This window comes from Hypanus sabinus, chromosome 4 (assembly GCF_030144855.1).
Source record: "Hypanus sabinus isolate sHypSab1 chromosome 4, sHypSab1.hap1, whole genome shotgun sequence".
NCBI classification, from domain to species: Eukaryota; Metazoa; Chordata; class Chondrichthyes; order Myliobatiformes; family Dasyatidae; genus Hypanus; species Hypanus sabinus.
In genome coordinates, this window is record NC_082709.1 from 144,629,923 (window position 1) to 144,645,789 (window position 15,867).

The window sequence follows — 15,867 nt, forward strand, 5'->3', positions numbered from 1 at the left end:
TTTCTGAGAAGGCTGAAGAGAGCAAGACTATGCACACCTCTACTACAGATATGCAGAAGAGAGTTGCATCACTGTAGGGTACAGAAACTGCACTGCAGTGAACAAGGCAGCTCTACAATGGGTAGCCAAAACTGCCCAACACATCACCGGCATTTGCTAACCTGCCATCAAGGACTCGTATACAGAAATGTGCCAGAAAAGGGCCAGTAACATCACGAAGGATCCCACCCACCCTACTCATGGACTGTTTGTCCAACTTCCAAGAGGAAGGAGATGATGTGACGTCCATGCCAGGACCACCAGACTTAAAAAACATACTTTCCCCAAGCAGTCAGGCTGTTCAATAACTCTACCCACTAACCGACCCCTCCACACCTCTACGCAGAATGAGAACTGCAGAAATATCATAGTGATTGAAGGCTGCCAAACATCTCCATAGTGAAACTCAAATGCAAATAGTAAATTTATAGTCGGAAGGTTTTTTGTTATATATAGTAATTAAAGTTGTGAATGAGTGGATAATTAACTAAAATCAAACACCAGTCAAATAGACAAGTACCAAAGGCTTAATCACTTAAATCCAGTTTGTTGGACAGCAGAGAGAATGATCTTCTATAGTCACCATTCTCAAACTGATCTACAATGAACTTGATACTCCACGATATCAAAGAACAGTAATGCTACAATAAAGTTTCTCTGAGGCTTGTGTCCTGTCTGACCCTAGCAAAGAAGTTGCATAGGAAAATCAGTCCATATCTTATAATCTAGGAATTGATCAAGGTCATTGTTGAATTCCTCTTTGATCTCATTCACTGCTTCTGTAGTTTGCATGTAGGCACTTATGATTGAATTGTGCTAATTCTGCTGAGCAAATTAAAATAGTAAGCAACGTTTGCTTATGCTACATGAGTAGTTACTAAAATACTGTATCAGATTATTCTGACAACAAAAAAGTCTCCAAGGCAAACATGCCCCTTCTGCTTCTCCTTTCAAGAGGGCAGTCATTCCTGCTCATCTCGTTCCACTCAGAGGTAGTGATAACTTGAAAATATTTTGAGCTTAAGGGCTAGAGTAACAATTCAATATTTATATCTGTTCCTTTTGCAGTTGCCCATGAAGATCAAGATACCCCTGGTTCCAATGTTCTCCAAAAGTCAGCAAGACAAATTACATTGAAGTTTGAATACAAATATGAAGCTTGGGGAGCCTAAAACCCACTCTATATTAGTGAGTTAATGATGGATAGGATTATAGTATTGAGTACAAATCTGATTGTACCATAGTTCATGGACTGAAACAGACCAGAAGAATACGGAGATTAACGCTTAAAGCTGGTTTGTAGCTTCTCTACAACATCAGACACCATAATTTATGTAGCTGATTATTTTGAAGTTTGACTTGTCAAAGGGAGCTTGTAAATTTCAATGAAAAGGGAATTCCACTTATACCCAAATTAAATTGATTGGGTTACAAGTGGCCAGATTACTCAGAATTGATTTTCAGTTCACATCTAAAAATTCTGACAAAATGATACATTACTCCTCAACTAATTTTTAGTTAACTATACATTGGCAAATAATTTAAATATATTTATTGAATTACAGCAGAGAAAACGTCCTTCCTGCCCCTTGAGTCACATCACTCAGCAATCCACGATTTAATCCAAACCTAATCACAGGACAATTTGCAATGACCAATTAACTTGCCAACTAGTAGGTCTTTGGACTGTGGGAGAAAACCGGAGCACCTGGAGAAAACCCAGGCGGTGACGGAAAGAATGTACAAACTTTATATAGGCAGCAACAGTAAAGCATTGTGCTAACCACTATGCTACCATGCTGCTTACTAGAGACAGAAGTATAGCACAGAAACAGGCATTTTGGCCCATATATAGTCCATGCCAAAACCATTTAAACTGCCTACTCTCATTAACCTGCACTAGGATCATAGTGCACCCCTGCACCAAATCCCTACCATCTAAGCAGCTATGCTCTTTGTTTAAGCATTGATATCCAGCTCACATGCACCACTTGTACTGGCAGCTCATTCTGCACTCTTACGATCCTGACTGAAGAATTTTCCCCTCATGTTCTCCTTTAACTTCTCACCTTTCACTCTTATCCCATGACCTCTAAGTTTAGTCCCACCCACCCTCAGTGGAAAATGCCTGCTTGCAATTACCCTATGCATATCCCTCATAATTTTGTATAACTCTATCAAACCTCCTCTCAATCGTCTATTTTCTAAAGAATACAGTCCTAACCTATTCAATCTTTCCTTATAACTCAGATCTTCCAGACCAGGCAGCATCCTTGTAAATTTTCCCTGCACTCTTTCAACCTTGTTTACATCTTTCCTGCAAGTAGATGACCAAAGTTGTACACAATACTTCAAATTATGCCTCAATGTCTTATACAACCTCATAACATCCCACCTCCTATACTTACATTTATGAAGGGCAAAGTGCCAAAAGGTTTCTTTATGAACCTATTTACCTGCGATACCACTTTCAATGAATTATATATACCTGCATTTACAGATCCCTTTGCTCCACCACTACTCTTATGTCCTACTGTTCACTGAGAAAAGACCTGCCCTGGTTGATCCTACCGAAGTGCAATACCTCAAACCTGTCTGCGTTAAATTCCATCTACTATCTTTCAGCCCATTTTTCTAACTGATGCAGATCCCTCTACAACCCATGATAATCTTTTTCACTGTCCACTACACTCCCATTCTTGGTGTCATCTGCAGATCTGCTGATCCAGTTAAGCACATTATCATCCAGATCATTGATTTAGATTACAAACAACAAAGGACCTAGCATTGATTCCTGTGGTACACAACCAGTCACAGCCCCCTGGTCAGAGAGGCAATCCTCTACCACCACTCTCAAGCCAGAGTCCCACAAAGTCAATGTCTAATCCAATTTACCTCATCCTGAATGCCGAGCGACTGAATCTTCCTGACCAGACTCCCATTTAAGACCTTGTCAAATGCTTTATTAAAGTCCATGTAGATAACATTCACTGCCTTGTCTTCACCCACTTTCCTGATAACTTCCTCAAAAAACTATCGGATTGGTTTGACATGACCTACCACACACAAAGCATGCTGGCTATCCTTAATCTATCCACGAGTCTCCAAATAGATAGCTATCCGGTCCCACAGAATACCTTTCAATAACTTTCCCATAACTGATGTCAGGCTCACTGGCCTACAATTTCCTTGTTTCTGCTATAAACAATGGAACAACATTGGCTATCCTCCAATCCTCTGGTACCTCTCCTGTTCCTAAGGATGCTTTAAATATCTCTGTCCAGGAATTTGTGCACTTGTCTCCCATAGGGTCCAAGGAACATCTTGTTAGGTCTAGGGGATTTATTCACCCTAATTTGCTTCAGGGTAGCATGCACCTTCTCTTCTATAATCTGTACAGGGTCTATGATGCCGCTTTGCCTCACTTCTATAGACTCTGTATTCATCTCCCAAGTAAATACAGATGCAAAACAAATACATTTTAAATCTCATTTAATAAGGACTGCTTTGCCATAACTTTTCATTTTAGGATTACATGCACTCACCATATAATGTGGTAGGTATAGATTGCTAGGTTCTAGATAAAGTACTCTGGCCAGACATAAACACACTACAATATGATATCTAAAACTTCACTTGAGATTTCAATCATCTGAGGTCATCATGGCTGCTGTCTACACAGAGCAGAGGCTAGCTGAAGCAGATTGGTCACATATCCTATAGTCCTCTTATGGTATTATAAGCTATCTTCCTTATAACAAACAAGGTTGCAATAGGGAGATGAGAAAAGGACCACTGTGACCAGATAATCATCATTAAAATATTGTGGAATCTTAATTTATATCCTGAAAGTCAAAAAGCCACAACTTAGCGGTTGCGATTTATATCTGAAGGCATTACAGGCCCAGCAAAGGAAGTATTAGAAACATAGTAATGCTTCCATACGCCTACAGTTCAGCAAAGTTAAAAAAAAAGCAGCAGCGCACACAAAGCGTCTATAGTGACAGCTGACTTTTCTCCAAGGTAATAAGACCATAACACAAAGGAAAAGAATTAGGTCATTCAGCTCATCCAGTCTGCTCCACCATTCCATCGTGGCTAATTCAATATTCCTCTCAACCCCATTCTGCAGCATTCTCCCAGCAACAATTGTTGCTGTTACTAATTCGGAACCTATCAACTTCTGCTTTAAATATACTCAAAAATTTAGCTTTCCCAGCTGTCTGTGGCAATGAATTCCACAGATTCCCTATCCACTGACCAAAATAATTCCTCTTCGTCCCTGTTCGAAATGAATGCCCCTCTATTCTGAGGCTCAGCCCCTCTAGTCCTAGACTCATCCACTACAGAAAACATCCTCTCTAACCAGGCCTTTCAATAGTTGAAAAGTTTCAATGAGATCTTCTGAACTCCAACTCCACTGAACCTTCCCAGAGCCATCAAATGCTCCTCATACATCAACTTTCATTCCAAGAATCATGAACCTCTGGACCCTCACCAACAATGCCAGCACATCGTTTCTTAGATAAGGTGCCCAAAACACAGTACTCCAAGTGTGGGCTGACTAATGGCTCAAAGCCTCAGTATTACACTCTTGCTCTTATATACTAGTCCTCTTGAAATGAATGCTAACACTGTATTTACCTTCTTTACCACTAACTCAACCTGTAAGGTAACTTTAGGGAATTCTGCACAAGGACTCCGAAGTCCCTATGCCCTTCTGATTTTTGAATTTTCTCCATTTAGAAAATAGTCTACACCTTTATTCCTTCTAACAATGTGCATGACCATACACCTCCCTACAGTATAATCCATCTGCAACTTCTTTGCCCATTCTCTCAATCCAAGTCCTTCTGCAGACTTCCTGCTTCTTTAACAATACCTGTTCCTCCACCCATCTTCGTAAATTTCCCTTTGGAAATGTGTTCAGCAAAGGTAAATTACAATATAGAAACCAGAGCGTGGTGGTCACATTTCAAGCACTTCAAAGATCTCAGCTCATCATGAGAAGCAAATTCAAATGTGATCATGAAACTATTATAAATATCCATTCATTTTATTAAAGTCTTTTAGAAATAGGCACATCAGCTTAATACTATCTGACCTACAGATCTGTGCTTGGCTCCCAAATAACCTCGTATATTACCAGTTCAAAGGCCATCAGGACTAGGCAATAATGCACCATGAATGAATAAGAACCAACTCAGCAGCAGACAGAGAAATTCAACATTTAAACCATGGATTCAAGCATTCTGCCAATTTGACCTGGTTAATCAACATGAAACATACAGGAAAACTAAATCAGTTATTTGGAATTGTTTCCATGACTTCAAGAAAACTGAAAATTTAAATGACTCAACATCTAACCAGCTCTAAAGTGCTGGGCTTGGGGAAAATGGGTGGAGGAGGACAGACGCACAAGAGCAGCGAGGAAAACCAAACAGCACAAAATGCTGAAGGAAGCATCTATCGAGGGAAATAAATGGTCAATGTTGTTTTGGGACGAGACCTTTCGATTGGACCTGAAACATCAATTAATCCCCTCCATAGATGCTGCCTGACCTACTGAGTTCCTCCAGCATTTTGAGTGTCTTGCTCCAGATTTCCAGTATCTGCAGAATCCCTTGTGTCTTTCTGCTTGTAATTGGAGATCTGGTCACCAGGTGTTGATACTGAGCAGTTCATGTATCAATTTCATTCTACTCCATTCAAACTTGATTCTTATGGTACAAAGGATAATGTTCAAATTAATAATTAGAGAAGAATTATTCAATAAAATAATAATAAAAAAGCACCAGTAACCGATTTTGAAAACACAAAGGTATGGTGCAGGAGATAGCTTTTAAGGCTTTCATATCCATATTGACCAAAAATGGATTTAATTTCATTCCATTTTCCATACTCATAGTCCCACGTTTTGATTCTTCAATTGCTCATTCAGGTTCGCTTTCAATGCTATGACTGTTTCTACTTCCACAACTCCTTCAGAGAGCAAGTTCCAAACTTAACCATTCACTGACTTAAAAAACATCACAATTCCCTCAAATTATCCTACTTATTAATTTAATAATTACTGCCTTTTCTGGTGAGGAAATAAGCCCTGTGGATTCTATCTGGACCTTTAAATTAAAAAAAAAATCAACCTTCCCTTCATCTACTTTGTTCTGAAATAAACTTAAGGCTAGACAGTTTCTTCTCAACCTTGCATTACCAATTGTACCTGGAGCCTCTTTTGTAGCACAGCACAGCAATAGCTAGATCAATGGTATCAGACACCAGGGGGAAAGTCTAGGCAAATGGTAGTGAAAAAAAAACATTTTGGTTGCCCTGAGCAAGACTCTAGAATGATGTATTGTTTCCCTGATGTCAGGGTCAAAGGTATGTGAGTGGATATAGGAATTCTGAAAGGAGAATGTGAGCATTCAGATGTTTTAAGTCCATACTGGTACTGATAACATAGGGAGGAAGGAAGAGAGAATGGGCCCTACATATATTAACTATGAACATTAGGTAGAAATTTAGTAAGGACCACTGGGAGTTATAATCTGGGGATTACTCCAAGAGCACTTTAGTGAAGATAGAAATAAGAAAACACTGGAGTTGAATGCGTCTCTAAAGAACTGGAGTAGGAGGGAGGCTTTCAGAAACATGGATCTGATCCAAGACAGGATAGTCCCACAGGAGGGCAGGTTGTACCTAAACAGCGGGGCACCGATATCCTTGCTGGGAAGTTTGTTACTTGGGGTGGGGTGGGTTTAAGCTGTGGAACTAGAGTAGGTGGTCACCACAGAATAATTGAGAAGTTAGAGGTTGGGTCAACAAAAAGTAGGCAGGATTAAGATAACACAGCAGGAATGATGGTCTGAAGTGTTTAAGTATAACAGGTAAGGAAGATAAGCATAGAGTCCAGGTTAATATATGGAATTACAACATTGTAGCCTATAAACTTGATTGACAAGACAGGACAAACATCTCAATGTTTTAGGGTATAGATGTTTCTTGCATGACTGAAAGGAATGTAAAAGAGGTGGGGGAATTGATTACAGATTAGGGAGAAAGGTATAGCTGCACAGAGGACATTTTGGAGAGCTCATCCAGCAAGGCCAATGCTTAGAATTCAGGAATAAGAAAGATGCAGCTATTCTGATGGAGTTACTTGACATCCTTCCAGCAGCCAGTGGGTCAGAGATGATTGGTCAAAAGACTTGCTCCTGTGCTGGACTGTTACATGTTCTACATCCTAGTGCTTTGACATCATTCTCCTAAGAGGCCATGTGGTGACCAGGATGTATACAGTTATCTTGCTGTTTCTTAGCCAATGTTATGTGAGGTTCCACCATAAGCACTTTCTGAACAGTGCCACATCACATCAGTCCACAGTTCCACTGCTGCAGCAAGGAGCACTGAAATATTATCAGAGCATCTGCCAGTTTTGCCCAGGTTTTGAGTTTAAAATACTTTAATCTGAGTTGGACATTTATGTAGTTCTAAAGATTGACCTCTCAAAGCCAATCATTTACAGATCTAAGCAACACACACAAAATGCTGGTGGAACACTGCAGGCCAGGTAGCATCTATAGGGAGAAGCACTGTCGATGTTTCGGGCCCTTTGTCAGGATGAATGGTCTCGGCCCAAAACATTGGCAGTGCTTCTCCCTGCCTGGCCTGCTGTGGTCCACCAGCATTTTGTGTGTGTTTCTTGAATTTCCAGCATCTGCAGATTTCCTCGTGTTTACATTTACAGATCTATGTCATCACTCTCTTTCATGAAGAGGAGTGCAAAGTATTCATTCAAACTATAAAACTGCTAAAGGCTTATTTGTTTTTGGTCTCTAAAAAACAATTGTTACCCTTCTCATTTTCTTTCCTTTTATTTGCTCTCAGAACATGTTTAGAATTTTCTTGTTTTTGTCTGCCAATACTTTTGCATGCAAACTTGTCTTTTTTACTTTAACTTCTGCCCTAGAATTTTGACAGTTTTCTGCATTGTTGAACTGTCCTACAAAGTAATGCATGCAGGAGCGGCAGGACTGGAAGATCAATATTCTGGGGTTCCATTGTTTTAGATGCGACAGGACAGGAGGGATTAAAGGAGGAGGGTGGCTTTAAAGTCAGGGTAAATGTTACAGTAGTGCTCAGTCAGGACAGACTAGAGAACTCATCTAGTGAGGCATTATGGGAAGAAATGAGAAATAAGAAAGGTATGACCACATTAATTAGGCTATATTACAGACCACCCAACAGTCAGAGGGACTTAAAGGAACAAATTGTAGAGATTGCAGGCTCTTGCAAGAAACACAAGGTTGTTATAGTAGGTGATTTTAACTTCCAACATATTGACTCAGGCTCCCATACTGTAAAAGGACTACATGGGATCGAGCTTGTCATATGTATTCATAAAAGTTTCCTTAATCAGTCTGTAGAAGTCACAACGAGTGAATGTATGATACTTGATCTGCTATTAGGGAATGAGAGACAACAGATGACAGAAGTTTATGTAGAGGAACATTTTGCAGCTCGTAATCACAAAGCCATTAGCTTCAAAGTAAATATGGAAAAACAGGCTGATATTCTATATTGGAGAAAGGCCAAAGTTGATGGTATCAGAAATGACCTGACATGTGTGGACTCGGACAGGCTGTTTTCTGACAAAGGCGTACTTGGTAAGAGGGAGGCCATCAAAAGTGAAATTTTGAGGATACAAAGCTTGTATGTGCCGGTCAGAATACAAGGTAAAGATAACAAATATAAGGAACCTTAGTTTTCAAGAGATATTGAGGCCCTAGTTAAGGAGAGAAAACAAAGGAGCATAGCAGGTATTGGCAGGTAGGAATAAACAAGTTTAAGAAATGCAAGAGAAAACTACAAGAAATTAGGACAACTAAAATAAGGCACAAAGTTGTCCCAGCAGACAAGGTGAAGGAGAATCCCAAGGATTCTACAGGTATGTTAGGAGCAAAAGGATTGCAAAGAAACAAAATTGGTTCCCTGGAAGATCAAAATGGTAATCCATGTGTGGAGCCAAAAGAGATGGGGGAAGATCTGAAATAACTTTTTTTGCATCTGTGTTTACTCAGGAGACAGACACTAGTCTACAGAAGTGAGGCAGAGTGGTACCAACTTCATGGAACCTACACAGATTATACAGGTGGCGGCGTTTGCTGTCCTGAGGCAAATCAGGGTGGATAAATCCCCAGGGCCTGACAAGGTGTTTCCTCAGATCCAAGTGCAGAAATTGCCAGGGCCCTCACAGAGATATTTAATTCATCCTTAGCAACAGTGGAGGTACCAGAGGATTGAAGGATAGCCAATATTGTTCTGCTGTTTAAGTTCTAAACATAAACCAGGAAATGATAGGCCAGTGAGCCTGACATCAGTTGTGGGGAAGTAATTGGAAGGTATTCCTAGGGACTGGATATATAAATATTTGGATAGACATGGACTGATTAAGAATAGTCAACATGGCTTAGTGTGTGGCAGATCACGTCTAACTAATCTTATATAGTTTTGAGGAAGTTATCAGGAAAGTGGATGAAGGCAATGAAGTGGATGTTATCCACATGGACTTTAGCAAGGCATTTGATAAGGTCCCACTTATGAGGTTTGTCAAGGTTTAGTTGCTCAGCATTCAAGATGAGGTAGTAAATTGGATTAGACATTGGCTTTGTGGGACAAGCTAGAGAGTGGTAGTAGATGGATGCCCCTCTGACTGGAACCCTGTGACTAGTGCTGTGCAACAGTGATCGGTGCAGGGCCCTTTGTTGTTTGTAATCTATAATCAACGAACTGCATGATAATGTGGTCAACTATTTCAGTAAATTTGCAGATGACACCAAGATTGGGGTTGTTGTGCACAGTGAGAAATACTATCATGGGTTGCAGAGGGATCTGCATCAGCTGGAAAAATGGGCTGAAAAAAGGCAAACGGAATTTAATGCAGACAAGTGTGAGGTTTTGCACTTCAGTAGGACCAACCGGGGAGGTCTTACACAGTGAATGGTGGGGCACTGAGGAGTGTGGTAGGACAAAGGCATCTGGGAATAAAGGTATTAATTCATTGAAAATGGTATCACAGGTAAATAGGGTTGTAAAGAAAGCCTTTGGCACATTGGCCTTCATAAATCAATGTACTGAGTACAGGAGATGGAATGTTATGTTGAAGTTGTATAAGATATTGATGCCTAATTTGGTGTATTGTGTGCAGTTCTGGTCATCTACCTACAGGAAAGATGCAAACAGGTTGAAAGAGCACAGAGAAAATTTACAAGGATGTTACTGGGTCTGGAGGATGCAAGTTATAAGGAAGGACTGAACAGGTTAAGACTGTATTCCTTAGAATGTAGAAAATTGAGATTTGATAGAGGTATGCTTCTCCGTAGATTGTCAGCTTGTTGTGGTGGAAAAGCTTGTGTGGTCCTGAGATTCCGAGAGCGATGCCATCTGGAGCTATGCTCCTGGTAGGGTCACCCAGAGCAGTAAGGTCGAGGGTGAGGTCCCTGACAAAGAACAATCCAACCAAGACCTCAACGGTGGAACAGGCGGACAAAGTTACTTCGAACTCAATGGTTGTGAAGGCAGATTAAGGCTGCAACAAATCCATCAGCTCCAATCGTCATGGTTTCCATGCCATTGGAATCAGTTGGTTGATTTCTGAAGTATCGTGTGCTTCTTGGAGTGCAACATCAAGTTCACAGTAAACAAATACATGCACAGGCGTCTTTGCTCTGTGGGCCGATCAACAAAACGAAGATCATCATCCTCAACCTCGAGGGATAGCCATGACGATGACGATAGAGGTATACAAAATTATGAGGGGCATAGACAGGGTTAATGCAAGCAGGCTTTTTTCACTGAGGTTGGGTGGGACTACTACTACCTGAGGTCATTGGTTAAGGGTGAAAGGTGAGAAGTTTAAGGCAAATATGAGGGGAGATTTCTTCATTCAGGGAGTTTAGAGTGTAGAATGACCTCCAGCACAAGTGCTGCAATTTAGACAGGCACATGGAAGTAGGGACATGGAGGGCTATGGTCTCGGTGCAGGTCAATGGAAGCATGCAGTCTAAATGGTTGCTGCATGGACTAGATGGGTCAAAGGCCCTGTTTCTGTGCTGTACTTCTCTATGACTTGGACTCTAAATTCCTCCAAACAACCTTTAGATAAAAAGTAGCCATCATTGGCAACTTCAGCCAAATACCAATTCACATTACTACATGCAACATATCAAAATTTTATGCTTCACTTCCTCAGCTTCTTAATTTGCACTGTGAGACAGCAAACACTAGTTTATTAAGCCAGGCCAAAGCTGTTGAGAATCCGCAACAAATAACTTACAACTGTATCAAGCTGCAATCAAGATCAGCAGAGTTTCTACAACGCAAGCTCCACACATATTTACATCCATATACAAAGCTTTCAACAAGGGAGAAACTGACCCTGGCTTGAAATCATACCTAACCATTTTTCCACTCAGCTGTTGACTTTTGTAATACAGTATAGATATTTCATATACAAGAATTACAAGCCTTTTTGAGAAATAATGTTGCTTTTGAGAAAATTTACTCAGTTTCTTCTTTACAGCTCAACTCCGTGTTTACTTTTAAAACACAACCAGAACAACATCACAAAGGAAATCAACTTACCTTCACGTCTCGATGAATGATATTATTGTCATGACAATAGCGTAGTGCTTCTAGTATCTGCCGCATGTAGTGACTACAAATACAGAAATAGATTAGAATACTTAAGTAGTTAAGCTGTGAATTCAAAACAAGCTGTGACTTTAAAACAGATTTCACAATTATGAAAGCTTACTTGAATATATCTGCAAAATTATACATACCAGTATCCTGAGGGAAGATTGACAGGAAACACATTTCAATGTTATTCCTCTACTCATGGATTTGTGCATCTCTAATGTATAGTTAGTGACAGTGCCAGCATTTTTCTTTCTTTCACTATGGTAAACATCTGGTCTCCGAGCAGAGAAAATTTTATCTCGAGCTTTCATTATTCTGTGTCATAGGTGTGATTACTCCAATTTAGCATACCATGCCCAAACACAATAACCACATGAAGATACACCAGAATGAAAAACTTAAATGAATGTATGTGCAAATCCAAATTTTGTGTTAAGTATAAATCTAGAGACAAAACAAGTATATTAAAACTTGTTGCAGTAATTTGTTAAATGCCAACTATTACAAGATTTGCCGTATGTTTCATTTATACTAGCAACAGTAATTATGTCATTAAATATGACAAACATTAAGATCACTAATCACATCAAGAACATTAATGATCTCAATATCTTGTGCCGAAGAAAATTCTAGCAACACTACCCCAAGAAAAATTAAGTACACCAAGATCGATTTTCTATGTTAAATCCAGATAGAATTCTGCGGCCTACTTTTCCCAGGGAGCAATCGACTATGCCATTTACTAACAACTTACCAAACCCTTCACTAATAAATTCATTTTAATTCTTACCAAGGTCAGTTATGTAGATGAACATCTCTTACTCTATGTAGTGACATACTCTTACATGAATAGGTAAAATTTTCTTCTAGGTCAGGGGTTCCCAACCTGGGGTCCACAGACTCATTTCATGGTCTTGGCCCATGGCATAAAAAAGGTTGGGAACTCTGTTCTAGGTTTTTAAGCTGGAAATACTTGAGCACTATTACCTTGAACCCCAGTTATTAATACCTGCCCTTTGCAAAACATATCTTGCAAAATACATCTCTCCAAAAGTAAGTCATACTTCAAATCAAGCAGTTTAAAAATATTCCACACATCAAGACAAGAGAGGTAACTCTGAATACAAAACATTTTGGCAGACCAAACACACACTGTTCAAAATAATTAAATATCTTAAAAGTCAAATAAAAGAGTTAATTTTATTCTGCTAACCCCATAAGAATTTTGTCCATGATTATCAAACTCTGGTTAGGCCACATCTGGAGTATTGCATTTAATTTTTGATATCCCCTTTATTAAAAGGATGTGGAGGCTTTGGAAAGGTTGCGAAAGAGCTTTACCAGGATGCTGCCTGAATTGGACGATGTGCTGAAAGGAAAGGCTGAGCAAACTTGGACTGATTCTCTGGAGTGGTGAAGGCTGAGGGGAGACCTGATAGAAGTTCTTAAGATTATGGGAAGCACAGAGTAGATAGAGACGCTTTTCCACATGGTAGAAATGACCATGTATTTAAGATGAGAGGGAGCAAGTTCAAAGGAGGTGAGCACAGTATTGTTTTTAAAAGCAAAGTGGTGGGTGCCTGGAATGCACTACCAGGGGGTGATAGTAGAGGCAAATTCAAGAAATTTTCTTAAGTATTTGATTGATACATGAATATCCAAAAAAAAATGGGGATATTGGCATTGTGTAATCAAAAGGGATTAGTCTGGGTAGGTATTTAGTTACTAATTAATTAGTTCAACACATCCTGGTCCAAAGGACCTGTTCCTGTGCTGTAATGTCCTCTGTTCCAACGTGATGGATATTCTCCTCCTGGGCCAGCAGGCCATTTTCTTTTTGCAAAACCCAGCTTTCTGAACAAAGCAGCTGTCAGGTTATACAGATGCAAGTTAAACTTCAAACTATATTCTTTGTTTATCTTCTGGTTGTAAATGGGAGTCAGTCTTCAGTTTTATAATGTAAGTGGCAAGCAGTCTGAAGTTAAAAACGCTGCTTTGCAAACAAGTTCTGTCAATAGCATACTTGCTGGCATAGCACCCGTCTTATAATTTAAGCATGAAGTCTTATTGCTGAAGAGGTGCAGTATAAGACAATGGGTCTTTAGGTTGTTTCAAAACAGACAATACAAGTTAAAGTAATTAATTCAAGGAAGCTTACAGACCAGATAGAGACAATCACTAGACACATCAATAACTGATCGATTAATAAAATTGGAAGGTGTATGTACTAAGGGAATTCAGCTTAATAGCATCAATTGGGGGTACCGAGGAACTGCATCTCCAAGAAGCTTTTAGACTGCTTGTGCAAAAAGATATCTGAGGAAATATCATGTATGTATGAAGTCACCCAAGTGGCAAAGAAACGGTATAAATGTAGAAACATAGAAGATCTACAGCACAATACAGGCCCTTCGGCCAACAAAGCTGTACTGAACATGTCCTTACCTGAGAAATTACCCAGGGTTACTCATAGCCCTCTATTTTTCTGAGCTCCATGTACCTGCCCAGGAGTCTCTTAAAAGACCCTATCGTATCCACCTCCACCACCATCACCGGCAGCCCATTCCACACACTCACCACTCTCTGCGTAAAAAACTCTCCCCTGATATCTCCTCTGTACCTACTTCCAAGCATCTTAAAACTGTTCCCTCTCATGCTAGCCATTTCAGGCCTGGGAAAAAGCCTCTGACTATCCACACGATTATCATCTTATACACCTCTATCAGGTCACCTCTCATCCTCTGTCACTCATAGAAATATAGAAAATAGGTGCAGGAGTAGGCCATTCAGCCCTTCGAGCCTGCACCTCCATTCAGTATAATCATGGCTGATCATCCAACTCAGAACCCTGTACCTGCTTTCTCTCCATACCCCCTGATCCCTTTAGCCACAAGGGCCATATCTATCTCCCTCTTAAATATAGCCAATGAACTGGCCTCAACTGTTTCCTGTGGCAGAGAATTCCACAGATTCACCACTCTCTGTGTGAAGAAGTCTTTCCTCATCTCGGTCCTAAAAGGCTTCCCCTTTATCCTTAAACTGTGACCCTTCATTCTGGACTTCCCTAACAACGGAAACAATCTTCCTGTATCTAGCCTGTCCAATCCCTTTAGAATTTTATACGTTTCAATAAGATCCCCCCTCAATCTTCTAAATTCCAGCAAGTATAAGCCTAGTCAATCCAGTCTTTCTTCATATGAAAGTCCTGCCATCCCAGGAATCAATCTGGTGAACCTTCTTTGTACTCCCTCTATGGCAAGAATGTCTTTCCTCAGATTAGGGGACCAAAACTGCACACAATACTCCAGGTGTGGTCTCACCAAGGCCTTGTACAACTGCAGTAGGACCTGCCTGCTCCTGAACTCGAATCCTCTTGCTATGAATGCCAACATACCATTTGCGTTTTTCACTGCCTGCTGTACCTGCATGCCCACTTTCAATGGCTGGTGTACAACGACACCCAGGTCTCATTGCACCTCCCCTTTTCCTAATCAGCCACCATTCAGATAACCTGTTTTCCTGTTCTTGCAACCAAAGTGGATACCCTCACATTTATCCACATTAAACTGCATCTGCCATGAATTTGCCCACTCACCTAACCTATCGAGGTCACCCTGCATCTTCTTAGCATTCTCCTCACAGCTAACACCGCCGCCCAGCTTCGTGTCATCCGCAAACTTGGAGATGCTGCATTTAATTCCCTCGCCTAAATCATTAATATATGTTGTAAACAACTGGGGTCCCAGCACTGAGCCTTGCAGTACCCCACTAGTCACTCCAAGGAGAAAAGGCCAAGTTCACTCAACCTACTCTCATAAGGAATGCTCTCCAATCCAGGCTTGTAAATCTCCTGTGCACCCTTTCTATGGTTTCCACATCCTTCCTACAGTGAGGCGACCAGAACTGAGCACAGTACTCCAAGTGGGGTCTGACCAGGGTCCTGTACAGCTGCAACATTACCTGTCTGCTCCTAAACTCAATCCCATCATTGATGAAGGCCAATGCACCATATGCATTCTTAACCACAGAGTCAACTTGCACAGCAGCCTTGAGTGTCCAATGGACTCAGACCCCAAGCTTCCTCTGATCCTCCACACTGCCAAGAGTATTACCATTAATACTATATTCTGT

The 15,867-nt window shown here is 40.5% G+C and overlaps 1 protein-coding gene across 4 annotated transcripts in view; it reads right to left on the reverse strand.

The window, feature by feature from the left end:
• caska (calcium/calmodulin-dependent serine protein kinase a) overlaps positions 1 to 15,867 on the reverse strand; it is a 411,874-nt gene that overhangs the window by 270,807 nt on the left and 125,200 nt on the right. For all 4 annotated transcript variants that reach the window (XM_059968272.1, XM_059968271.1, XM_059968270.1 and 1 more), the window contains exon 5: positions 11,680 to 11,752. In XM_059968272.1, the coding sequence (XP_059824255.1) occupies positions 11,680 to 11,752 (73 nt within the window). The remainder of the gene's footprint in view (positions 1 to 11,679; positions 11,753 to 15,867) is intronic.